At 45.1% G+C, this 25711-nt stretch overlaps 1 protein-coding gene across 1 annotated transcript; it reads right to left on the bottom strand.

The window, feature by feature from the left end:
- Positions 1-885: 885 nt before the first annotated feature.
- On the bottom strand, positions 886-12859 carry PSMG1 (proteasome assembly chaperone 1). Its single transcript, XM_044287646.1, has 7 exons — positions 12697-12859; positions 11001-11110; positions 7871-8025; positions 7574-7636; positions 2496-2694; positions 1979-2115; positions 886-1028 (listed from the first exon to the last, which is right to left on the bottom strand). Exons 1-7 carry the CDS (start codon positions 12837-12839, stop codon positions 954-956), a joined length of 882 nt encoding a protein of 293 aa, XP_044143581.1. The 5' UTR covers positions 12840-12859; the 3' UTR covers positions 886-953.
- Between the last annotated feature and the right edge of the window lie 12852 nt (positions 12860-25711).

Below are 25711 nucleotides of genomic sequence, written 5' to 3'. Positions count from 1 at the left end.
GTAAATAGAGTGGTGCTGCCCACGCATGACCACCTGCGGTACGCTCCATACACATGGGGACCTCCACTCTCCTGCTTGGTACTGGTCCCAGTAGTAGGAGCCCCCAGGGATCATCAAATATTGCAAAAGTGCTAGAAATCAGGGGTGCACAAGGGGCTCACACCAGTCAGGACAAATGCTTGTCCACATCCCGATCGCTCAGGAGGACAGCGGCATCCTTCTGATGTAGAGAATGGAGAGCGGTCATTCTCTCTTCCCTGCACTGATCATAGCTATCGGCGCCCTCTAGGTGGTCGCTCCCATGTATAGTCCATGTCAGCCGCGCACAACCCGCTACTGATGACTGATGCAAGGCTTCTTTCTTTGGTCTTCCTGGAATCCCTTTGTCATGCTCCGTCCACTCAGCATAAGGGATTGTTCACACGAACGTATGTGTTCCGTTTCCATATTGCGGACCGCAAATGTGGATCCGCGATACACGGACACCGTTCCGTGTGAATCCCGCATCACGGATGCGGACCCATTCACTTCAAAGTGTCCGCAAATCCAGATGTGCAGAACGGAAGCACGGAACAGAACGCTACGGAAGCACTGCGGAGTGCTTCCATGGGGTTCCGTTCTGTAGTTTCATTCCTCAAAAAGATAGAACTTGCCCTATCTTTTTGCGAAACGGAAAGATGCAGACCCATTTAACGTTCTCCGTGCATTGGGGACCGTAAATTCTGGTGCCCAATGCATGGAACGGAACACATACGTTCGTGTGAACAAGCCCTAACACAGTGCGTCAGTTTTACTCTTCTTTAAAGGGGTATTACATTTATGGCATATCCCCACCATATCTTCTATACAAAAAAAAAAAAAACTGCTAAATCGCAGCTTCAGATCTTTTCTGTTGTAGTCTATTAGTCCCTCACAAGTTCCATCAGTGAAACATCTGGGTGGGAACATCAAACCTATGTGTACAGGTTGCTTTGGACTTCAATGGTCGTCACCGTTTTCTTCAGAGTTTCTTCAATTTTTTCAGATTTCTAAAAAAAAAAAGTGAGCAGTTACTAGTTTCATTTTTTCCCCATCTTAAAGGGACACTTCCGTCAGAAAGGGGTATATTTTATTTTATTATTCCTAGATTTTTATTTTATTTTTTTTTGGCCGTACTATACCACTGAAAATTACATACAAAATCTTGTCCTTCTGTAGCAATCACACATAAGATCTCCTATATACATGGGTAATCGACAGTGAGTTTACTGCTGCTGTGAGGGGAAGATGTCTGCAGGGTAATCCTCATGATAATAGTAGGTGTAGAATTGGGATAACACTATGACAGCGCTATTGTTCTCTCGATAGGCCGAGATAAAGATGCCCACAGAGGAGCACTGCATTGATCAGTGTACCGTGTGATGCTTCAATAGTCACTTAAGGGGATCTCTCTGGTCACGGTGATGGTCTGACAGAGAGAGTTAAGCAAGACTGAGCTAAATGTCCAAACAAAGAGGAAGTTAAGGAGCCAGGACAGGAAGTAGAATACATGAAGCGACTTCAAAAAATGATATCTAAAAAGCCATCCATTTGATTTAAAAAAAAATAAAAAAATTTAATATAGTATTTTCCGGACTATGAGACACACTTTTTTAGAAAGAAAAAATCTTGCTAAAAAGTGTCTGCATCTTAAAGTCAGCAGTCGGAATGATCCAGCAGTGCCAGACCTCCCTGACTGCTTCCTTGATGATCTAGCAGAGCGCTCATACAGCAGTGAGAGAAGTGTGTGTGATCGGAGTGAGATCAGTGCAGGCAGGAGAGAAGGCTGGAGGTCTGTGATAGTAAGAAAATATATATACACATCTCCTTCGCTCTGTACTGCAAGGACCCTCCATGATGTCAACGGTGGGCGGGAGCAATTGTACTGCGGCTTCCACCGTGTCCTAATCCGGTAGCTTCTCCTAGTGTTGGGTTATTTCTTACATCTCGCAGATCTTACCGCAGCCAGGCGACTCATGTTCTGACAGGACAACACGGGGCGAAACGCTTCAATCGTGACCGTGTCCAGTTGGGCGATATCCGTGTAGCACCGGTAGAACGCGGCAGGGATCCCCCACACCTGACAATACGACATCACTGGAAAAGGAATGGTCTACTTTAAGAGCTAATAGTCCAGAATGTAATACGGGACACTGGAAAGAATAAGCGATGTCAAAGCTTAACTACTCCCCCTCCCTGCACAATTTCCACTGCAAAGGTCACAAGGTGCTCGACTCATGTGTATGTCCAGACTATCCGCTGACAGCAGATGTCGGGGAAGGAAGGATCGGACATACAACGCACCAGTTACCGCACTGCTAGCATAGCAGGCCCCAGTCTGCTGCCTCCCCACAACCCTATAGTGTACCCCCTGCTGGCAGGAAGCTGACTATACATGTAACAGCAACTCCGTGCAGACCAGGACACCTAATAGAGGCGTCATCTGTCGGACTAATGGGATCAGTAATCCGGAATACCTGCTGCAGGCAGCCCGTCCACGATATTCGGCTGCTCCAGGTAGCTGCACGGGGTGCGGTCCGAGTACTGCTGCGTTGTCACCACTTTCAGAAATGGGACCGGCAGATTGTGTGTGGATTCTGCGGTTTTATAGTCCGTCACTGGACATGTGGAGAGGATGGTCACCTTGAGACCGGACGTCTGTAGACAGCGGAAAACCTGGAAGAGACGACGATGAACAAAGTTATAGAAGTGCGGGGGTGACCACCAGTATGGACACGTTTCCAGTGACCTAGTCTCCCTCTCCAGTATGATAGATGGCAGATCTACCATCGAGGTCACTAAGTGAGTAGTGACAACCACAGTAGGACCTGTCATGATGGCCTTACAGGTTGTCACTCAGCTGTCCCGACAACAACCTGAGTAGTAACATACACCAACACTAGGGGGAGCCATATGGGGTTTTGCGTTAGATACTGATGACCTACCCTCACCCTCAAGATCAGTGGGGATCCAACACCCCACACTCCAACCAATCAGCTCAGTCGGTCTGCTGCCAGTGTCGGAAACTATAAAGTGGGTGGGGCTGGAAGAAGGCGGCTCCGCACACAGTGTAGTGGCCGCACCAGGGTACTGCAGCTCAGCTCCCTTTCAAATGAATGTCACTGATAACGGCTGATGTGACCAGGTCTTCTAATACTCTGATCTTAAAGGGTTTCTACCACTTCGGTTTCACATATTTAGCTGTCAGACACTAGCGATCCGCTAGTGTCTGCTCTGCCCAACCATCCTAATATAATTGCTTTTGGGGCAGCCGTTTTGCTAAAAAAATAACTTTTATTAATATGCTAATGAGCCTCTAGGTGCTATGGGGGCGTCATTAGCACCTAGAGGCTCCGTCTACCTTCAGAAACTGCCGCCGCCCAGCGCGTCCCTCCAGCCCGCCCATCTCCTCCTGAATGCGATCCTCCTTGTGAGCGTATGTCTTCTGCGCATGCGCAGTGAATGTCTGACCGCTTCCTTGCTCAGACATCTCCACTGCGCCTGCGCGATGACGCCATAGTGCTCCGAGGAACAGGCGCAGTGGAGATGTCTGAGCAGGGAAGCTGTCAGACATTCACTGCGCATGCGCCGAATACAGGCGCTCACAAGGAGGATCGCATTCAGGAGGAGAGGGGCGGGCTGGAGGGACGCGCTCGGCGGCGGCATTTTGTGAAGGTAGACGGAGCCTCTAGGTGCTAATGACGCCCCCATAGCACCTAGAGGCTCATTAGCATATTAATAAAAGTTATTTTTTTAGCAAAACGGCTGCCCCAAAAGCAATTATATTAGGATGGTTGGGGAGAGCAGACACTAGCGGATCGCTAGTGTCTGACAGCTAAATATGTGACACCGAAGTGGTAGAAACCCTTTAAGGGAATACGTCATCAGAAATTTCCCTTTTGTTTAAATTAAGTTTTTCTGATATCTAAGATTTTAGTGCGATTTTATTTTATTTTTCCATTTTCCACATCCATATCTATACTTCTATAAATTGTGAAGATTCATTCTGATCACTGAGCCTCATTGTAGGCTGACACTTCCTGTTCTATAAAGATAACTTCTCAGCAGTCATCTCACCATCATCCCAGGCAAGATTACAATAAGTAACACCTCCATATAGACCACCCTGGACAAACCATTGAGAATAAACAATGCCACAGCGTATCTACTCCCCTTCCCTGCACAATTTCCACTGCAAAGGTCACAAGGCATGCCCACTAACACTCTACAGTAAAAGTCAATGAAAACTACTGCTGTGAATACTACAAGTGATAAGGTCCTGTAAGGGTACAAAAAAGAAAATAATTCAAAATAAATTTTAAAAATAAAAAATGATATTAAACGTTACAAAAAAAAAAAATCTTTCCCATTTCACATTCATAAAATGTATATGATAAAAGATAAACATAGTTGGTATCGCCGTGTCCAAAAATGCCAGCTAAATGTCATGTTATTTATCATGCTTGAATGAGATGAATTGTCCTGGATATGTACCCAAAATAAAACAGAAGCCGTGTCACCAGGTATCAGCTAGCCTACTTGTTGACAGTAACGGCGAGATGAGACATATCCTTTAACCCTTTCTACCCCGGGCCTGTTTTCACCTTCCTGCCAGGCCACTTTTTGCAAATATGACATGTGTCACTTTATGTGGTAATAACTTTAAAACGCTTTTACTTATCATACTTTTTTTGGTTGTTTGTTTCAGTTTTACAAAATAAAGCATTTTTGAAAAAAAATGATTTTTTAGAGTCTCCATATCCTGAACCTTTTTTTTTTTTTCGGTAAGAGATGACGGTTTGATTGGTACTATTTTAGGGTGCATATTACTTTTTGATCGCTTGGTATTGGTATTACACTTTGTGATGTAAGGTGACAAAAAATAGCTTTTTTTGACACTTTGTATTTTTTTACGGTATTCACCTGAGGGGTTAGTTCATGTGATATTTTTATACAGCAGATTCTTACGGACGCGGCGATACCTAATATGTATTCTTTTTTTATTTATTTATGTTTTACACAACAGCATTTTTTAATAAAAAAATAAAAAATCTTGTTTCAGTGTCTCTATATTCTGAGAGCCATAGTTTTTTTTTATTTTTTGGGCGATTGTCTTAGGTAGGGTATTATTTTTGCAGGATGAGATGATGATTTGATTGGCACTATTCTGGTGTGCATATGACTTTTTGATCGCTTGCTTTTTGTGATGTAAGGTGAAAAAAAATGGCTTCATCTGAGGGGTTAGGTCATGTGGTATTTTTATAGAGCAGGTTGTTACGGACGCGGAAATACCTAAGATGTGTACTTTTTTTTTTTACATTTAACACAATAAAAGCATTTTTTTTTTTACATTTAACACAATAAAAGCATTTTTTTTAAACAAAAAACAAAACAAACATGTTTTAGTGTCTTCATAGTCTGAGAGCCATAGTTTTTAGTTTTTTTGGGGCGATTGTCTTAGGCTCCTTTCACACCTGCGTTCAGGTGTCCGCTCGTGAGCTCCGTTTGAAGGGGCTCACGAGCGGCCCTGAATGCAGCCGTCTGGCCCTAATGCATTCTCAGTGGAGGCGGATCCACTGAGAATGCATCCGCCTGCCAGCGCTCAGCCTCCGCTCCGCTCAGTGAGCGGACACCTGAACGCTGCAAGCAGCGTTCGGGTGTCCGCCTGGCCGTGCGGAGGCGAGCGGATCCGTTCCGACTTACAATGTAAGTCAATGGGGACGGATCCGCTTGAAGATGACACCATATGGCTCAATCTTCAAGCGGATCCGTCCCCCATTGACTTTCAATGTAAAGTCTGAACGGATCCGCTCAGGCTACTTTCACACTTAGTAAATTTTTCTAAGTTATAATGCAGACGGATCCGATCGAACGCAGGTGTGAAAGTAGCCTTAGGTAGGGGCTCATTCTTTGCAAGATGAGGTGACGGTTAGATTGGTACTATTTTGGGGGGCATACGCCTTTTTGATCGCAATTGTCTTAGGTAGGGGCTCACTGTGATTTCGTAGTAAAGAGATCACAGAGAGGCACGGAGCATTATCATGTCATGTTGCCTCTACAGTCTGCATCGGGTCTTGGCACTCTTTCACAGAGAACCTCAAAACCTGAATTAAAAGGATCCGTTCCATTTATACATCCTGATGGCTCCGTTTTGGCCGGATCCGGTTGTATTAAATCAAAATTGAACAAAACTGATCAGGCGTGAAAATCATTGTAAGGCCTCATGCACACGACCATTGTTTTGGTCCACATTGCGGTAGGCACACAGGCGGCTTCCGTTTTTTTGCGGATCGCAAAAAACAGAACAGTCGTGTGCATGAGGCCTAAGTCAATGGGCGCCTGATCCGTTTTTTTGTAACAAAAAAAAAAACAGATCAGAACCATTGACTTAGGCCACATGCACACGAACATATTTTTTTTCGTGTCCGTTTTTTTTTGCGGACCGTATACAGAACAATTCATTTCAATGGGTCCGTAAAGAAACGGAAGTTACTTCGTGTGTATTCCATTTCTGTATGTCCGTTCCGCAAAAAAAAAATTCCTATTATTGTTTGCATTACGGACAAGGATAGTACTGTTCTATTAGGGGCCAGCTGTTCCGTTCCGCAAAATACGGAATGCACGCGGACATCATCCGTATTTTTTGCGGAGCACAAAATGCATACGTTCGTGTGCATGAGGCCTTATATTGATTTTCATGCCTGATCAGGTTTGTTCAGTTTTGAAAACCGGACACAAAAACGCTGCTTAAGACGCACTTTCCCACCCCCCAAAGCGGAGGAAAAATGTCAGTGCATCTTATATGGCGACTACTGCTGCATCCTTCCATTATATGGAAGCGCTCATTAGTACAGGAGGTTGGTGGAGCGCTTAGAGGGAACCAGCAGTACTCACCGCTCCCTGGTCTTCATCTGCCGGCGCCGCACCCTGTGTTGTGACTTGCACACAGCATGAGTACATCGGCGCAATCTGTGACCTCACATTGTGCGACGTCGAGTCACAAAACAGAGCGGCAGGAAGGGCGATGGATCTCAAGAGCGGCGGCCAAAACAGGAGAGGCGAGTGGATTTATTTTTGTCTCATCTGACGTGCGCTTAACACTGGGGTCTGATCTGAGGTCTGTTTGGGGCTCTGACCTGCAGTTTAATTTACATTGGGGATCTGATCTGAGGTCTAATCAGCATTAGGGGGAGGTCTGATAAAAAATATTTTTTTTCTTAATTTTCCTCCTCTAAAACCTAGGTGCGTCTTATGGGCTGGTGCATCTTATAGGAGCTAAATATACGGTAGTCGTCACTTTTTTTATAAAAAAATGGGCCCATGTCCGCCTGAACTGTGCACCGACTACATTTACTTCAGACATAAATTCAACATCAACAATAATAAGAAGTAACATTTTCGGGAGGGTTTTTTCAATTTCAGTGGGACTGTTGGGGTGGGGGTTAATATCCAGTCCCAACCAGCAGCTTCTGTAGTCCGCATACTACATGGGCTTGTTCCAATTAACTCCAGCAGGATATATACCACATCCCAGATGAATAATTTTGTCTCTCACCTTCTCGCACCACTGGAACTGCTGATCTTCCGCCACATAGGACTTACAGAGACAGAGCATCACCTGAAACAGAAGGAACCCAATAAAATGAGGACAAGTAATTGGGTGACTCCAGCTGAGCTGCATTGTCTATTGGGGGTCTGGGATAGCCTGAAATCTACCTCGTCTCATCAGAAGCTCAGGCTGCTACTGTGGCCCTCCATAATAGTTTATACTGCAGCTCTGCTTGTTCAGATTGGCTGCTGTGTATGAGCATAAGCCCACCATCATTATCCATAAACTAATGCTGGAACTTACGGAGGGATCAGTGACTGATCGGTAGAAGACACAGGATGATGGAGAAGCTGTTGCATCACTTCTGACAGTGTGGTCTCGACATCGCTCATTCCATAATTTGATATGGCCGGCGACCTCCCAGCTCCCAGAGCTCAGGATATAAGTGGACAGAAACCCTGCAAACAGAAATACATTTATATTGTTGGGCAGTACCATTTCCTACTATTTTGCTGTTGTAGAGTGTGTGTAACTCCTTCACCTAGCTGCCTGTGCTGCTGCTCGTGACACAGATCAAACAGAACAATGCTCCTTGGTGATTTGGCTCTGTTTGCTTTGAGTGTTAAGATGGCCATACACATTAGACAGAAGTAGGAGGATGGATGGAGAACCCTGAGCGAACATCTGGTGAACGATCGTTTTGCCAGTGCAGCCATACACATTATAGTCCTTGCTGGTCATTATAATGGTTCATACTTGTTCACCGACACCAGGCGAGGCAGGAACCATCTTTCTGAAAATGTTCTGAGAATGTTCATACTAAGAAAGATTGTTCGTGAACTAGAAGCGAGGACAAAAATGCGAAGGACAGCGGACTTCTTTCCAGATGAAGGTCTGTGATCGGTCGGCTAAAAGATGGCGGGTGATTGTTAAAGGCTATGAACACCTTTCCGAGGCAATTATTTTTATTACTGCATTTTACTCATTTAAGCCTAAAAATCTTTTTTTTTCAATTGGCGTTTATTAAAAATTTTCAGTAAACATCATCCACGGCAGGTCCAAGGTGTGGTGGACTGGAGGCGGACTTCTGGAACATGATGTGGAGATGCAGCCCGATTGCTACATTCTGGAAGGAGGTGACTGCCTTTCTTTCCAATTTACTGCCAGTTCAGGTAGCTTGCACCCCTGAGGTTTGCCTTCTAGGAATACTGAATGAAGATAGCTGGGATCATTACATGACAACATTCTTGAGGGAGTCACTATTTATGGCGCGTAAATGTATTGCTCTGAGATGGTACAACCCCAATTCACCAAACTTGTCCATGTGGAAATTGCAGATAAACCAGATCCTACCATAAATAGTGTTGGTGTTTAAACACTGCAATAAACCTCAAAAATTTTAGAAGGTCTGGGGCCTGTGGTGTGGGTGACCCCACACTCTGTACTCAACCTCGAGACTGCGGCCAGCTTGGTCATCAGCTCGAGGATCCATGGCTCAGTCGGTTTAGTGGGGCCACCTGAATGTATGGAATATCGAATTCGCAACAGTGTAGTAGGTGATTAAAGAAATAGATAACAAGAAATCTTTATCTTTGTTTGTACTATGATGTGTAACAGGAGTGTATGATGTCCATGTTATTTCTCTTCTGTTAATAAACGAGTTAAAAAAAAAAAATTTCAGCAAGTTTTCTCCTACAGGGTTAAGTTTTAGCCTTGTCGCAGAGTATCATACTTTCAGTCATATTCCTGAGTGTTTAGGAGCTGTCAGAAGTTCAGAGATGAGGCTTATACGTCCAACCGTCAGAACAGGGACATGGTGGATAGGGCTGAAATGATTACTGGAATCAAGCGAGTAACTAGACACAAAAAAATCCTAGATGAAAAATTTTTGCATTGAGGATTCGTTTCTACCATCCGACCACAGAGCGCGAGTGAAGCACTTGCTATTACTCACCACTCTGTGGTCTTCCACCGGCTGGCACCACGCTGCCCTGTCCTCCTGACGTACACACATCGTCAGGGTGTAGTGCAATTAAGCCTTGTGTGACGTCAGGTCCTAGGGTATCGCGTGAAGAAGAGGATGGAAGAGCTGTGTCGGCGGCTCCCCTAGCAGGAAAAGTAAGTATTTGATTTGACTGGCTCTGCGGAGGGGGAACTGATGGCACTTCGAGAGGGGGAACTGATGGCACTTCGAGAGGGGGAACTGATGGCACTTCGAGAGGGGGAACTGATGGCACTTCGAGAGGGGGAACTGATGGCACTTCGAGAGGGGGAACTGATGGCACTTCGAGAGGGGGAACTGATGGCACTTCGAGAGGGGGAACTGATGGCACTTCGAGAGGGGGAACTGATGGCACTTCGAGAGGGGGAACTGATGGCACTTCGAGAGGGGGAACTGATGGCACTTCGAGAGGGGGAACTGATGGCACTTCGAGAGGGGGAACTGATGGCACTAAATGGAGCTGATGTCACAGGGGAGGGAACTGATGGAGCTGAGGACTGCTAACATGGGGGGATACGGATAGCAGGGGGGTCTATTTATGGCATGGGCGGCTGATGAGTTTTTATAGAAAACGTTCTTTTAATTCGTTTTTTCTTATTCGAGTACTCGATTAATTGTTGGCTTAATCAGCAGAATACTTGATTACTAGAATAATCGAAAGCTGCAGCCCTAATGATGGGACTCACTATGAAACTGAAACTTAGATACTCTGCAGAGGAGGCTGAGACTTAACCCTATAAGACAAAAACCGCTGAAATGTTTTTTTAAAAGACCAATTAGATGTACACAGCAGAGCAGAGAGTGGAGAGGGGTGAAAACATCCAAACCTTCGCATAGATAGGAACACAATATACGGTTATTGGACTGCCATGAACCCTAAATCTCACAGCCACAGACCCCCTATAAAGGTATTTGCCATATATGACCTTGCTTTCTGTTATTTTTCACCTTCTATTTGTCTTTGTGAACCAACACCCTGTGACTAAATAGACCTTAGGAAATGACAGCAGCACAGAGTATTTCAGCAGACGAGTGTGCTGGTTGTGTGGGAGGGTCAAGACCTGTCCACTCACGAGATGATGTCAGGACATGGCTGCTTGTGGTGGGACATGAAGAGAGGAGGGAGACAAGTGGGAGGTCACAGACTGAGTATTAGGCAGTGGAAGGAGCTGGATCTCCAGCAGCACAGAGTATTTCAGGGAAGGAGTCGGTTGCTGGTCTTGTGGTGGGCAGTGATCTGACTACGTATGTGATGGCTATAGAGAGGACAGAAGCACTGTCATGCCGTGAAGAAGAGAAAGGAGACAAGAAGGAGAGTAGAGACAAAGTGGCAGGGTCCACCAGCAGCACAGAGTATTTCAGGAGAGGAGTGCACTTACTCCCTTATGATTGGGTTACTGAGTATATAAGTACATATAACTGCTGCCGTACCTGTGGCGTTGTCCCCGACACCTAGGATCAGGCTGGAGCAGGGTAGTGTATGGTCGTCAGACTTCTCCATGGCCGCGCCAGTCTCACAGCTCCACGTGAGGTTCACTTCCCTGCGGGTACAACACAAGACATCAGAAATCATTACCAATCAGTAACTTTGGATTTTCCGTCAGACCAGGAGCTGACGGCTCCTTATCTCTGCTCTCTGACATTATAAACACTCATCATAGCTCAGTTCTAATCTTACTGATAAGAATGTGGCTTAAATGAGTCTTTATGACTTCTCAGTAGAGATGAGGGCTATTAGCCGACCGGTGTTCTGCCAGATTCCTACACCTTGGCAGAACGCTATACTGGAAGTGACACGGTCGCACCGGAATCAGCTGGAGGGGGGGGGGTGCGGCGCTGCGCAAGCGCACATCCACTGGATTAGCAAAAAATCATTGCAGCGCCGCAGTAGAAGGACTTCATGCGCAAAACCATACACCGCGCGTGCGCACTTAGGGTAGGTAGATTTTCCAGCGCAAAATGTTCCATCAGATCTACCTGCCCCTGAGTGCGCACGCGCGCACAAATCATCAGGAGCAGTTCATCCTTACCGCAGAGCTGAGTGCAGAATATCGAGGTCACCACATAGCAGAGCTGAGTGCGCGATATTGGGGTCACCACATAGCAGAGCTGAGTGCGCGATATTGGGGTCACCACATAGCAGAGCTGAGTGCGCGATATTGGGGTCACCACATAGCAGAGCTGAGTGCGCGATATTGGGGTCACCACATAGCAGAGCTGAGTGCGCGATATTGGGGTCACCACATAGCAGAGCTGAGTGCGCGATATTGGGGTCACCACATAGCAGAGCTGAGTGCGCGATATTGGGGTCACCACATAGCAGAGCTGAGTGCGCGATATTGGGGTCACCACATAGCAGAGCTGAGTGCGCGATATTGGGGTCACCACATAGCAGAGCTGAGTGCGCGATATTGGGGTCACCACATAGCAGAGCTGAGTGCGCGATATTGGGGTCACCACATAGCAGAGCTGAGTGCGCGATATTGGGGTCACCACATAGCAGAGCTGAGTGCGCGATATTGGGGTCACCACATAGCAGAGCTGAGTGCGCGATATTGGGGTCACCACATAGCAGAGCTGAGTGCGCGATATTGGGGTCACCACATAGCAGAGCTGAGTGCGCGATATTGGGGTCACCACATAGCAGAGCTGAGTGCGCGATATTGGGGTCACCACATAAGCGGTGTCCCCCAATATCCCGCACTCATGATGATGAACACCGGCACAAAGCGAAAGTGAAAGTACCAGTCACACAGTGACTCCTCTGCACAGTAGGGGCAAGAAATGAGGGCCCAATATACACGTTAAGTACTCCAGGTAAAAGCCGTGTTCACACACTGCAGTGTGGTCACGCAGAAAAACCTCACTGCTGCGGTTTGTGACGAGCTTATTGGTTCTTATGGTGAAATAGTTTTTTTTTTAATGCATTTTGGCTGTAAAAAAAAAAAAAAAACACGGGGCCAATAGGACCACATTGCAAAACTGTGATAAAGTAAGGAAAAAACGCGCTTGTTTCTGATATGTAGTGTGTGAACAGAGCCTTACACTGAAGCTAGACTGTACAAAAACCTGACTCACAGTGATGCTATTGTAACGAGGCTGCAGCGAGATGTGAACGCACAGTCACCTTTTCTTTGCTAATTCCCTCCTGATCTCCTTGTCCTCTTCATCCAAGTCTTCTTCTCTTTCTTCTTCCTCATCCTCCTCTTCCTCGTCTTCCTCCACAGCCCTGGAGAACACAGATACAACCTCCCCAAAGAAGGTAGCCATGTCTATTGCGGGCAGCAGGAAGTGACTGTGAGCAGCATGACTTCATGTAGGAGGGATCAAATCTCCGCTCGCACCGCTAGAGGGAAGCCTTGAGTCACGCTGCTCCGCAGAACTCGGCAGCCCGCACTAGGGGGCGCCAGAACACCACGGTCGGCTGCTGATTGTGTCTAAAACTACCGCTAGAGGGAGCCATATATCATACACGGATTCGCGCTGCGCTAACCATACATTGGCACTAGAGGGAGCCAGAACACCACTCGCGGATGCTGATTGTGACTAAAACTACAGCTAGAGGGAGCCATAAATCATACATTGATTCGCGCTGCGCTAACCATGAATTGGCACTAGAGGGAACCAGACCACCACGCGCGGCCACTGATTGTCTAAAATTGCCGCTAGAGGGAGCCATAAATCATACAGGGATTCGCGCTGCACCAACCATAAATTGGCACTAGAGGGAGCCCGAGAGTCCACTCGTATCCTAATATGTGTAGATGCGCAGAAACTACTGCCAGACCTATAAGCAGACCAGTGCGTGCACTAACCAGCACCTGGCACTAGAGGGAGCCAGAACGTCAGTTATTGCTGCAGCTGACACGCTATTGCTTATAAATCCAGATTGTTGTAGTAACCGGCAGCTAACACTAGAGTAAGGCAAAACTATACACGCAAAGATTCACATTGTAGCAACCAGCAGCTGACACCAGGGGGAGCCCGAACACCACGCTTGGTGCCAAAGGGAGCCCATAGGCACCAACATACACAAAGGGATTGGCGCTGTACTAACGAGCAGCTGACACCAGGGGGAGGCCGAGCACCACGCTGGGCGCCAGAGAGAGAGAGACGCATATCTATTGTGCACGTGTATTCGCGTTGTACTAACCAGCAGCGGACACTAGAGGGAGACAGAATACCAGGCATTGCGGCTGAATGCATGGAATATTACCAACGCTAACCGCTAGAGGGAGTCTCGGATTTTATGTTTTCACAAATAATGTAATAATGACGACTGTCCGCAAGAGGGAGCCCATACAACTGTGTGGCGTTTAACCCCTTTTCTGCCATGCAGGTTTTTTTTTTAGCTCCTTGATGTAGCGGACCGTATGAAGCCTCATTCACACATCAGTGTTTTTGGCAGTGATTGCGAGTGAAAACCAGGATTGGAGCCTCCACATACATAAGGTATAAGGGAGAGATCTGCACCTGTTCTGTGTTCAGGGCCGCACCTGATTTTGGCTCAAAATAACTGATGGAAATCACTGACCGAACACTGACGTGTGAATGAGGCATAAGAGTTGATGTTGTTTTTGGGCAGGTTGTATTTTTGCATAGAACTACAGTATTTAGAGGCACATCTAACGAGGCTGAAGTTGGTTTCTTATTCGTCAGTTTCTTATTCACATCATTTGTATTTTTATATTTTTTTATGGATTTTGAGGACACCTTATCAACAGTAAAAGAAAAAGTTGCATTAAAATACCAATGACGGGCACAAAATGGACATCAAAGTGGGCACAAAAAAGTGTGATTTAAAGAATTAAGTGAATTTGGGCCAGTGACCTCGCACTGCCGACATCAGATACAGTGGAGATCAGCCTGGCCCAAACAGGTTCTGGGCATGAAAACGGGCACCAAAGTGGGCAGACGGGCACTGTTCTCTGATTTGAATATGTAGCTGGTGTCTTTAAGGCCCCTTTCACACGGGCGAGATTTCCGCACGGGTGCAATGCGTGAGGTGAACGTATTGCACCTGCACTGAACACCGACCCATTCATTTCTATAGGGCTGTGCACATTAGCGGGGATTTTCACGCATCACTTGTGCGTTGCGTGAAAATCGCAGCAAGCTCTATTTTGTGCGTTTTTCACGCACAAAATAGAAGTGAATGGGGCCGCGTGAAAATCGCAAGCAAGTGCGGATGCGGTGCGATTTTCACACATGGTTGCTAGGTGATGATTGGGATGGGGACCCGATCTTTATTATTTCCCCTTATAACATGTTATAAGGGAAAATAATAGCATTCTTAACCGCCTAACGCAGGATTGCGTTCCGGAGGTGGTCGATTCATTCCTCCTTGACGCGCCGGCGCGTCATCTCGCGAGAAGCAAGTTTTCCTGTTAACGCGCGCGCGTTCACAGGAACTGCAGGTAAGCGAGTGGATCTACAGCCTGCCAGCGGCGATCGTTCGCTGGCAGGCTGTAGATCCGTTTTTTTAACCCCTAAAAGGTATATTAGACGCTGTTTTGATAACAGCGTCTAATATACCTGCTACCTGGTCCTCTGGTGGTCCCTTTTGCTTGGATCGACCACCAGAGGACACAGGCAGCTCAGTAAAGTAGCACCAAACACCACTACACTACACTACACCCCCCCTGTCACTTATTAACCCCTTATGAACCCCTGATCACCCCATATAGACTCCCTGATCACCCCGTGTCATTGATTACCCCCCTGTAAGGCTCCATTCAGACATTTTTTTGGCACAAGTTAGCGGAAATTGATATTTTTTTTTTTTTTTTTCTTACAAAGTCTCATATTCCACTAACTTGTGACAAAAAAGAAAATCTCACATGAACTCACCATACCCCTCACGGAATCCAAATGCGTAACATTTTTTAGACATTTATATTCCAGACTTCTTCTCACGCTTTAGGGCCCCTAAAATGCCAGGGCAGTATAAATACCCCACATGTGACCCCATTTCGGAAAGAAGACACCCCAAGGTATTCCGTGAGGGGCATATTGAGTCCATGAAAGATTGAACTTTTTGTCCCAGGTTAGCGGAAAGGGAGACTTTGTGAGAAAAAAATAAAAATAAAAATCAATTTCCGCTAACTTGTGCCAAAAAAAAAAAAAACTTCTATGAACTCACCATTCCCCTCACGGATTACCTTGGGATGTCTTCTTCCAAAATGGGGTCACATGTGGGGTATTTATACTGCCCTGGCATTTTAGGGGCCCTAAAGCGTGAGAAGTCTGGAATCCAAATGTCTAAAAATGCCCTCCTAAAAGGAATTTGGGCCCCTTTGCGCACCTAGGCTGCAAAAAGGTGTCACACATGTGGTATCGCCGTACTCAGAAGAAGTTGGGCAATGTGTTTTGGGGTGTATTTTTACATATACCCATGCTGGGTGAGAGAAATATTTCTCTATAATGTCAACTTTGTATAAAAAAAATGGGAAAAGTTGACTTTTAGAGAGATATTTCTCTCACCCCGCATGGGTATATGTAAAAATACACCCCAAAACACATTGCCCAACTTCTCCTGAGTATGGCGATACCAGATGTGTGACACTTTTGTGCAGCCTAGGGGCCCAAATTCTAAAGAGCACCTTTAGGATTTCACAGGGCATTTTTTACACATTTGGATTCCAGACTTCTTCTCACACATTTGGGCCCCTAAAATGCCAGGGCAGTATAACTACCCCACAAGTGACCCCATTTTGGAAAGAAGACACCCCAAGGTATTTCGTGATGGGCATAGTGAGTTCATGGAAGTTTTTATTTTTTGTCACAAGTTAGTGAAATATGAGACTTTGTAAGGAAAAAAATAAATAATAATAATAATAATAATAATAATAATAAATCATCATTTTCCGCTAACTTGTGACAAAAAATAAAAAGTTCTATGAACTCACTATGCCCATCAGCGAATACCTTAGAGTGTCTACTTTCCGAAATGGGTCATTTGTGGGGTTTTTCTACTGTCTGGGCATTGTAGAACCTCAGGAAACATGACAGGTGCTCAGAAAGTCAGAGCTGCTTCAAAATGCGGAAATTGACGTTTTTGTACCATAGTTTGTAAACGCTATAACTTTTACCCAAACCATTTTTTTTATTTTTATCAAAGACATGTAGAACAATACATTTTGAGAAAAATTTATATAGAAATGTAGTTAAAAAAATTTCAGCAGCATTGAAATACCACCAAATGAAAGCTCTATTAGTGAGAAGAAAAGGAGGCAAAATTCATTTGGGTGGTAAGTTGCATGACCGAGCAATAAACTGTGAAAGTAGTGTAGTGCAGAATTGTAAAAAGTGCTCTGGTCATTAAGGGTGTTTAAGCTAGGGGAGCTGAGGTGGTTAATACAGAATCCTAAATTAGGGATGGAGGGGTTAAAAAAAATTAAACTCGCCTCATCCACTTGTTCGTGCAGCCTGGCTCATCTTTCTTGTTCTTTGAGGACCTGGAAAGGAAAGGACCTTTGGTGACATCACTGTGCTCATCACATGGTCCATCACATGTCAATGGTCCATGTGATGAGCGCAGTGACATCACCAAAGGTCCTTTTCCTCCCAGGTCCTCAAAGAAGAAGAAAGAAGATGAGCCAGGCTGCACGAACAAGTGGATGAGGGGAGTTTAATTTTTTTTGGACCCCTCCATCCCTAATTTACTTTGCATTCTGTATTAAGAAAGCTATTATTTTACCTTATAACCATGTTATAAGCGAAAATAATAAAATCTACACAACACCGGTGAAGTCCGGGTTCGGGTCTGAGTACCAAACATGCCAATTTTTCTCACGCGTGTGCAAAACGCATTAAAATGCTTTGCACTCGTGTTGAGGGAAGTGTCATATTCAAGTATATATATGTATATATGCCCTGACATATATGCATATATATGGGCCCTTTTTCTGGGCCCGTCCAGGTAGGATGTGCATGCATACATGGAGATGTATGTATGCCCCCTTTGGCAGCATACATCTCTATGTATATAGAATATATTATGTGGGTGGGTTTCATGGGTATGGGTACATATATGTCTATGGATGTGTCCCAAACATCTATATATATATATATATATATAATGAAAATTTACTCACCGAAATTTTTGTTTCCTGGAGTCCGTAGGCAGCACATAACGAAAGGGTTAAGTCCCCTAGGTACAACCTGGATAGAGACACATTAGCAAGCAGTAGACTTGATTAATTGGCAATTAGCAGGCTATATAGGATAACACATGACACCAGAGCCTTGTATTTGTATGCAGCAATAAATTTATTAAAGGGGGGGAGAGTTGTGCTGCCTACGGACTCCAGGAAACAAAAATTTCGGTGAGTAAATTTTCATTTTCCTGATCGTCCTTGGCAGCACATAACGAAAGGGACTTGATAAGCAGTACTCATTGGGAGGGAGCACTGGCCGCCACTTGAAGCACTCTTTTGCCAAATGTTGACCCTTCAGCTGCTAATACGTCAAGTCTGTAATGCCTCATAAATGTGGACACAGAAGACCACGTAGCCGCTTTACAGATCTGATCAAGAGAAACCTGTGCCAATTCTGCCCAAGATGAAGCTGTAGATCTCGTAGAGTGTGCTTTTAACCTGATAGGGCACTCTAGGCCGGCAGCAGTATAGGACTCTTCAATTGCACGCTTGATCCATCTTGCTAGTGTTGCTTTACTAGCTCTCTTTCCTTTATTTGGTCCTTGGATCTGTAAGAATAATCCTTCTGATTTTCTGAAGGAAGCAGTACTTTGAAGATATGCCTGCAATGCTCTTTTGACATCCAGTAAATGCCAATGCACTCTCTCTTGAGGATCTGAGTGAAGAACTGGAAGAGGAATCTCTTGGTTAATGTTTACTACCGATGCTACTTTCGGGAGAAAACCTGGCATGGTTCGTAGAATAATACAGTCGCCCATATCTCTAAAATATGGTTCTTTATGTGACAGAGCTTGAAGTTCACTAACACGTCTGGCCGAAGTGATTGCGACCAGAAAGAGGGCCTTCATAAATATATGCTTCAGAGACGAGGATTCTATTGGCTCAAAGGGTTCTTTTAACATAGCAGACAATACCACAGACAAATCCCAGGAAGGGATCGGCACACTGGTAGGAGGTCTTAGATTTTTCAGAGCTTTAAAAAATGTACGCATTATTTGATTATTCGAAAATTTCCCTTGTAACTGGGCATTGATCGCGGTGAACTGTACTTTCAAGGTGTTTGTTTTTAAACCTTTACTAAAACCTTCTTGAAGGAAGTGCAGAACAGATTTTAAATCTTCAGGAAGAGAAGAAGTTCTTTGGCACCAGTCATTAAAGGTCTTCCATACTCTATTGTATATTTTAATAGTTGTTGGTTTACGGGCTGCTAGCATGGTATTAACTAGCTCAGAAGAAAAACCAAGTGATGTTAGTGACTGCCGCTCAGCCTCCAAGCCGCAAGCTGTAGGCTGTTGGGATTGTGGTGAAGAAATCCTCTTTGGATCAGCAAGTCTGGGCGAGGAGGGATTTTCCAGACTCTGCCCCTGGAGAGAGATAGGGCTAGAGCGAACCATGTTCTTCGGGGCCAAAAAGGAAGAACTGCTATGACTTCTGCACAATCTTCCCTTATCTTTTTTAGGACTTTTGGTATAAGGGGAATCGGAGGAAATACATAAATCAGGCCCTTCTTCCAACTGATTGACAGTCCGTCTATCGATAATGCTTGGCAGGAGCGATGAATGGAACAGTATTGATTGAGTTTCTTGTTCTGATCTGTTGCCATGGCGTCGAGACAGGGTTTCCCCCAGCGAGATACAATGTTGTTGAAGACTGTCGGATTTAAGCTCCATTCCCCTGGATGTAGAGGGGTGCGGCTGAGTAGATCTGCAGAGTGATTCAAAATTCCCCTTATATGGATAGCTGAGATGTCTTTCGTGAACTTCTCTGCCCAGGCCATGAGGATAGCACATTCCTTGGAGAGACTGTGACTCCTTGTGCCCCCCTGTTTGTTGATATAATAGACAGTTGGTAGATTGTCTGACTGAATCAGTATTTTGAACCCCGAAAGATGTGTTTGAAAATGAAGAAGGGCTAGCCTCACTGCTCTGAGCTCCCTCCAATTGGAGGACATTAATGCTTCTTCCTTCGTCCACTTCCTCTGTACCCATAAATTGTCTACATGAGCACCCCAGCCCCAAGAGGAGGCATCCGAGGTGAGGATTTTTTGGGCATGGGGATTCAGACCCCTGCCTTGCTTTAGGTGAGGAGACGAAATCCACCACTTCAGGTCCTGGCGTGTTGCGGTTGTTATTACCATCTTCTTGTCCAGGGAGCTGTAATTTTTGTTCCAGCTGGTTAGAATATTGTTCTGTAAACTTCTGATGTGAACTTTGGCCCAAGGAACAGCCTCTATAGATGACGTTAGGAGACCTAACACCCTCATTGCAAGACGGATAGAGATCTTGTGATTGGACAGAAGTTGATGCACTCCCCTGTGAACAGATGATATTCTTTGCGGAGATAATTTGATTGTCATTTGATCCGAATTCAGAACATATCCTAGAAATTGTATTTGTTGAGATGGTATTAGAGAAGATTTTCCTTTGTTTATTAGGAATCCATGGGACTGGAGCATTTGTATCGTGGCTTGTAAATGGAGGTTCAGTTGTTGGCTGGAACTCGCTATTAAAAGCCAATCATCCAGGTATGGGATACACATTATACCTTCCAACCTTAGCGCTGCTGTTAGGACAATTGACACCTTCGTAAATACTCTCGGAGCAGAAGTTATGCCGAAGGGGAGACATGTAAACTGGAGATGTGTAATACAAGTTGTCGTCCGAACTGCTACTCTCAAGAACTTTCTGTGGCTGGGGTGAATCGGAATATGTAAATAAGCGTCTGCCAGGTCTATAGACGCCATATAATCTCCCTTTTCCAGAACCATTAGAACTGATTTTATAGATTCCATTTTGAATTTCCTTTTCACCAAGAACTTGTTCAGGAACCTGAGATCGATGATTAGCCTCCATTTCTTCCCTGGTTTGGGTACGGGAAATACTTTGGAATAAACCCCGCTGAACTGTTCTTCTGGAGGCACTGGTTCTAATGCTCCTTTTTGGATGAATTCTTGAAGTAGATGTAAAACAACTTGATCCCTGGGATGATTTATATAGTATCGGTCTGGGGGAAATTGTGCGAACTCTAGTACATATCCGTTTTTGACCGTGGACATGACCCAAGCGTCTGTAGATGTGAGAGACCAGACGGGATAGAATAGCTTTAGTCTTGCGCCAACTTTTGGCTTTAGGGTGGCGTCATAATTCAGAGGTTTTTTGGTTAGTTTTCTTCTTATATTCAGCCCTTTCCTGTCTGCCCCGAAATCTTCTTTGTTTAGAGAACTGTTGTCTGTTCCTGAATCTAGGAGATCTTCTCCTTTGTGAGCGAAAGGGTCTAAATGATGGTCTCTTTTTTGACTGTGGAAAAACTGAACCTTTGACCTCGTTCAAGGATTCAAGGATTTTTTCAAGTTGCGGACCAAACAGAGATGTTGGCTGAAAGGGAAGACTACAGAAATGATTCTTGGATAATATATCCCCTGGCCATTGTTTAATCCAGAGCGCCCTCCTTGCAGTATTGGAGAGGCTCATGGAGCTTGCTGAGGATTTTACAATATCCAGAGGAGCATCACACAAAAAATCTGAAGCAGCTTTTATTACTGGAAAACTTTTTAAAACCTCTTCTCTAGACACCCCATCTTCTAGATCATGGGATAGCCAGATTCTTAAAGCTCTGGCCACTGGTACTGAAGATAGACCAGCTACACAGGCCGCTGAAGAAGCAGCATAATCTCTTTTTAATAAGGTTTCTATTTTTCTATCCATAGGATCCTTTATAAGGGAAGCTTCCTCCGCTGGAAAAAAATCGCTTTTTTAGACAGATTTTTGTCTGGATCCTGGATTTGATTTTTTGTCAGGTGTATCCCAGTCCTGTTTAATCCATTCATCCAGGACTGGATGCCCTGGAAACACATTCCCTTTAGTTTTGGGAAAATAAAAAAGTTTATCTGATTTGGATTTTCCTGAGGTGTCTTTATCAGATTCTAGTGTATGTTTTACTGCTTTAATTAATTCATGTATTTTTTCTTTATGAAATATAAAAAATTCATCAGGATCATTAGAAGACTTGTCAGAATAGATTTCTCCTTCAGACAGATACTCGTCTTCAGAGGAGGAAGAAATTATCTGTGGAGGTGGAGACTTGTTTGTATGTCTAGGTTTTTTATTTCTAGACCTGACTTCATCAAATACTGAAGTAAGTTGCTCCTTAAACCACATAAGAAAGTTCCCAGACTGGGTAGACATAGTAGGTGACAGGCAGTCAGTGCAGACATTAGTGTGTATTTCGTCAGGAAGAGGCTGTTCACATTTCTGACATAAACGATGCCTAGTTTTCCTTTTCCTTTTGCTGGATTCCTCATGTGAGGCAGACATCTATAGTTAAACATACAAAAAAGTCAATTAGGATGTATACAGCCAGATCCCTGAGTATGCAAGGACAAAAGCATCATATAGAATGTAATCCTGCAGAGTAATCATAGATGCACAGCAGTAAAAGCATGGATCACTCCTAGCTCAGGAGAGTAACAGCCTAATAGCAGGAACACACTTCCTAGATGGCTGTGCCTTACAACACAGCCAAACACATGGTTCATGGTTGTAGCAGAGGCAAACATACAGGATAAAAATCCTCTACTCATAACTAGAGGAGGAACATAACATCCAAGAAAACAAGACATCCTGCAGCCTGCAAACAATACCTTACTTTCAAGCAGTCGGCCCCTGGATCCCCAGAGTCACCATACTTACCGCAGTAAGCAGCGGGTGAGACGTTCTGGCTGAGCGTACAGGTATCACGCCGGAGTGAGCTTAAAAGCCTAACTTCCGGGATGCTCTCGTGGGGTGTCACGTGCACGGCCTTAGCTCCCCACAGCCGCACGTGCACTTAATAAGACACCAAGCCGGAATATCACATCGGCTGTGGAACGAGGCACTGTAAGTTTTTACACAGGGGAGGTGCGCTCATTCCACCTTCAGGTTGAGGGACAGGGAGCCTGTATACAGCCTGGCAGGGATCGGGTCCGTTGCAGGATGGTAGCAGGATGTTTAAAGTGTCTCTTCTGATACCTAGAGAAAAAAAAAATACAAGGCTCTGGTGTCATGTGTTATCCTATATAGCCTGCTAATTGCCAATTAATCAAGTCTACTGCTTGCTAATGTGTCTCTATCCAAGTTGTACCTAGGGGACTTAACCCTTTCGTTATGTGCTGCCAAGGACGATCAGGAAATATATATATATATACCCCTATGTATATAATATATGCATATATATGTAATATAGGTGGGCTTATTGTACCTGCCCCCTACATGTATGGCATGTCCATTCATATATGTTTATAGATGTGCCTCAAGCATCTATAAACATATATGGCCGTTATTCTGGTGCCCAATCTCCCCTACTCACTGCGCCTGCTGGGGAAGGTGGAGGAGACCGACAGTTGGACAATTATGTCCAGCGTCGGCCTCTTCAAAGGACAGAGGATCAATAAGATCCTCTGCCCTTTGTCACCATCTCCAGCAGTGCCAGAGATGGTGTGCCTAACAGGGACATGGGAACGGAAGAGTTCCCCTTGCCCCTGTGGATGGCTGACCTCCGGCGCTGTAATTACAGCGCTGGAGGTGTGCGTCCGCTCCACAGGCGGGAGGATCAAAGGATGCGCGGGCCGGCGCGGTGACAATGCGCGGTGATGTCATGCGCACGGCAGCAATGGTGGGACGAGGAGCGGGCGCCGCCAAGCTTAAATAGGCCAGCGGCGCTACGCTCAGCGCTCAGGTAAGACCACCAGCAGGAAGAAGCATCCCCTGGACAAACGAGCTCCCCTGGACAAAGAGCATACCACCACTGAGTATCGATAATTATTAATCCTTTGATATTACCCTCCCTATACCACCAACGATATATATATTATTCCCCTGCCCTACACCGCCAACGATCCCCTGCCATATCTACCCTTACCTACCCCTGCATTCTCTGATTCCCCTGCATTAACCCTTACACCACCAACGGACCCTAATTCCCCTGTGTTCCCCTATAGCCCCTGCTTCCCTTGGTTTACCCCTAATCCCCCTATAACCCTTGGTACCCCTTACCTTCCCCTGCAGCTCATTAACCTTTACCCCCTGAACCCTTGGTAATCCTTACCTTCCCCTGCCCTGTGCCTAAATCCCTCATATCCCCCGCTACCCTGGTACACAACCCTTATACCTACCCTGGTATTGCATCTACCCCTGATACCCCTTCACGGCTGCCCTGCTTACCGCAGCAGTGTCCGTATTTACCCCCTTGTTATTCCCCGTAGGGAGAGTATATTGACAGGATTGGGTGGGCGGCTGGTAAAGTGTATGTATGTGTATTATTGTAATTAGATTCTGGGGAGGAATTGGGACTGTGTTAGTGTAGTTAGAACCATATTAGTGTGTTGTTATAGTGTGTGTACTTATTGCTGTGTGCTGCTATAAATATATCTATCTATTCCCTTGATATAGATATATATAGTTATAAACAAATATATTATACTGTGACGTATAGTGTGTTAATACATACCTTTTATTTAAGCACAGCGTGTAGTCTTTTGTAGTAGTAGTAGTAGTAGTAAGGCGCCGCAGGTAGTTCAGTGTAGAGTAAGGCAATCAGTAGTGATTTGTTGTTTATTGAGACATAAATAGGCGGAGGCATCACTAGACGACTCCCGCCTATTTATGAATATTAATTATTGAGATTTGCATAAATATCAATAATTAATATTCCCATTAACAACTCGAGTGGAAAAATCGCGCATTTTCCCACAACACACCCGCAACGCCCGTGTGAACCCAGCCTAAGAGGTAAAATGAAATCGGCCGACTGGGAAATTACTTGTAGGATCTATGGCCAGTGTCTGTCCAACTGGTTATACAACCAAATCCATGTAATTACCGAGCTGTTAGGCTAGGGCTACACGACGACATGTCGGGCGACAATTTTTATAATGGTAGTCTATGGTGTCGCATTGCGACTGCGACACAACAGCAAAAAAAAACAAAAAAAACATTCAACTAGGGCTACACAACGACATGTGTCACAGGGCACAACTACACTGCAACATGTGTCATGTGACATTAATGTCACGCAACAATTTTTATAATGGTAGTCTCTGGTGTCGTGCTGCGACTGTCGCAAAAAAAAAACATTCGGCCAGGGCTACACAACGACATGTGTCACGCAACACATAGGGCACAACTACACTGCAACATGTGTCGTGCAACATTAATGTCTATGGTGTTGCACTACGACTGCGACAGTCACAGAAAAATCCATCTTGAATGTTTTTTTTGCGACTGTCGCGTTGCAGTCACAGCATGTTGCAGTGCGACTACCATTATAAAAATTGTTGCGACAAAATGTTGTGTAGCTGAACTGAAGACTAGAGGGGTCAGGCTACCGTACATTATGCCGCCCCACACCATAATCCCAGGAGTTGGACTGATAGGGTGCCCTTGTGAAGGCCTTTTTATGGTGTTACCCACGTGGTCCCCAGACCAATCTTCAGCTATTGCTGCATCCAAGACAAAAGCAGAACTCCTTGCTGAAGACCATAACCAGAGCGGTGGTGTGAGGTCGGTGGATACCTGTAGCTGGACATCTAGCTAATAGCCCAGGATTGTGCACACACCTTCTGATGGTTTGTGTAGACAATGTTTGCCACCCTAGGCTTGGGATGTTTCACTTACAGTACAGAGTGGATCACTACGCACTATTCTTCTAATTAGACAACCCGTCTGGGTATAGGTTCTCCTCTGTGCACCTCCTGCTGTCATTCCAATGTCGTCATTCTCCAAACCACCAGGACACGTAACGTTGGCCTAGGTGCGTAGTGAGCTACCGAAGTGAGAAACCAAGGTCTCTTAAAGGCCCTTTACACAGGTCGAGAATCTTAATTAGCGATTATCTGGCGGTGTAAATGTACCGCCCATTACATGATGGACAAGCAAACAGCTCATTCATCAGGTAATCCGATTGTTTGTGCATACCCAAAAATCATTGTTTCCAGTCAGCAGATGGTGC

This window comes from Bufo gargarizans, chromosome 3 (genome assembly GCF_014858855.1).
Source record: "Bufo gargarizans isolate SCDJY-AF-19 chromosome 3, ASM1485885v1, whole genome shotgun sequence".
Taxonomy (NCBI): domain Eukaryota; kingdom Metazoa; phylum Chordata; class Amphibia; order Anura; family Bufonidae; genus Bufo; species Bufo gargarizans.
The sequence above is the reverse complement of the archived record's forward strand: the minus strand, read 5'-3'. Positions and strand labels throughout refer to the sequence as shown.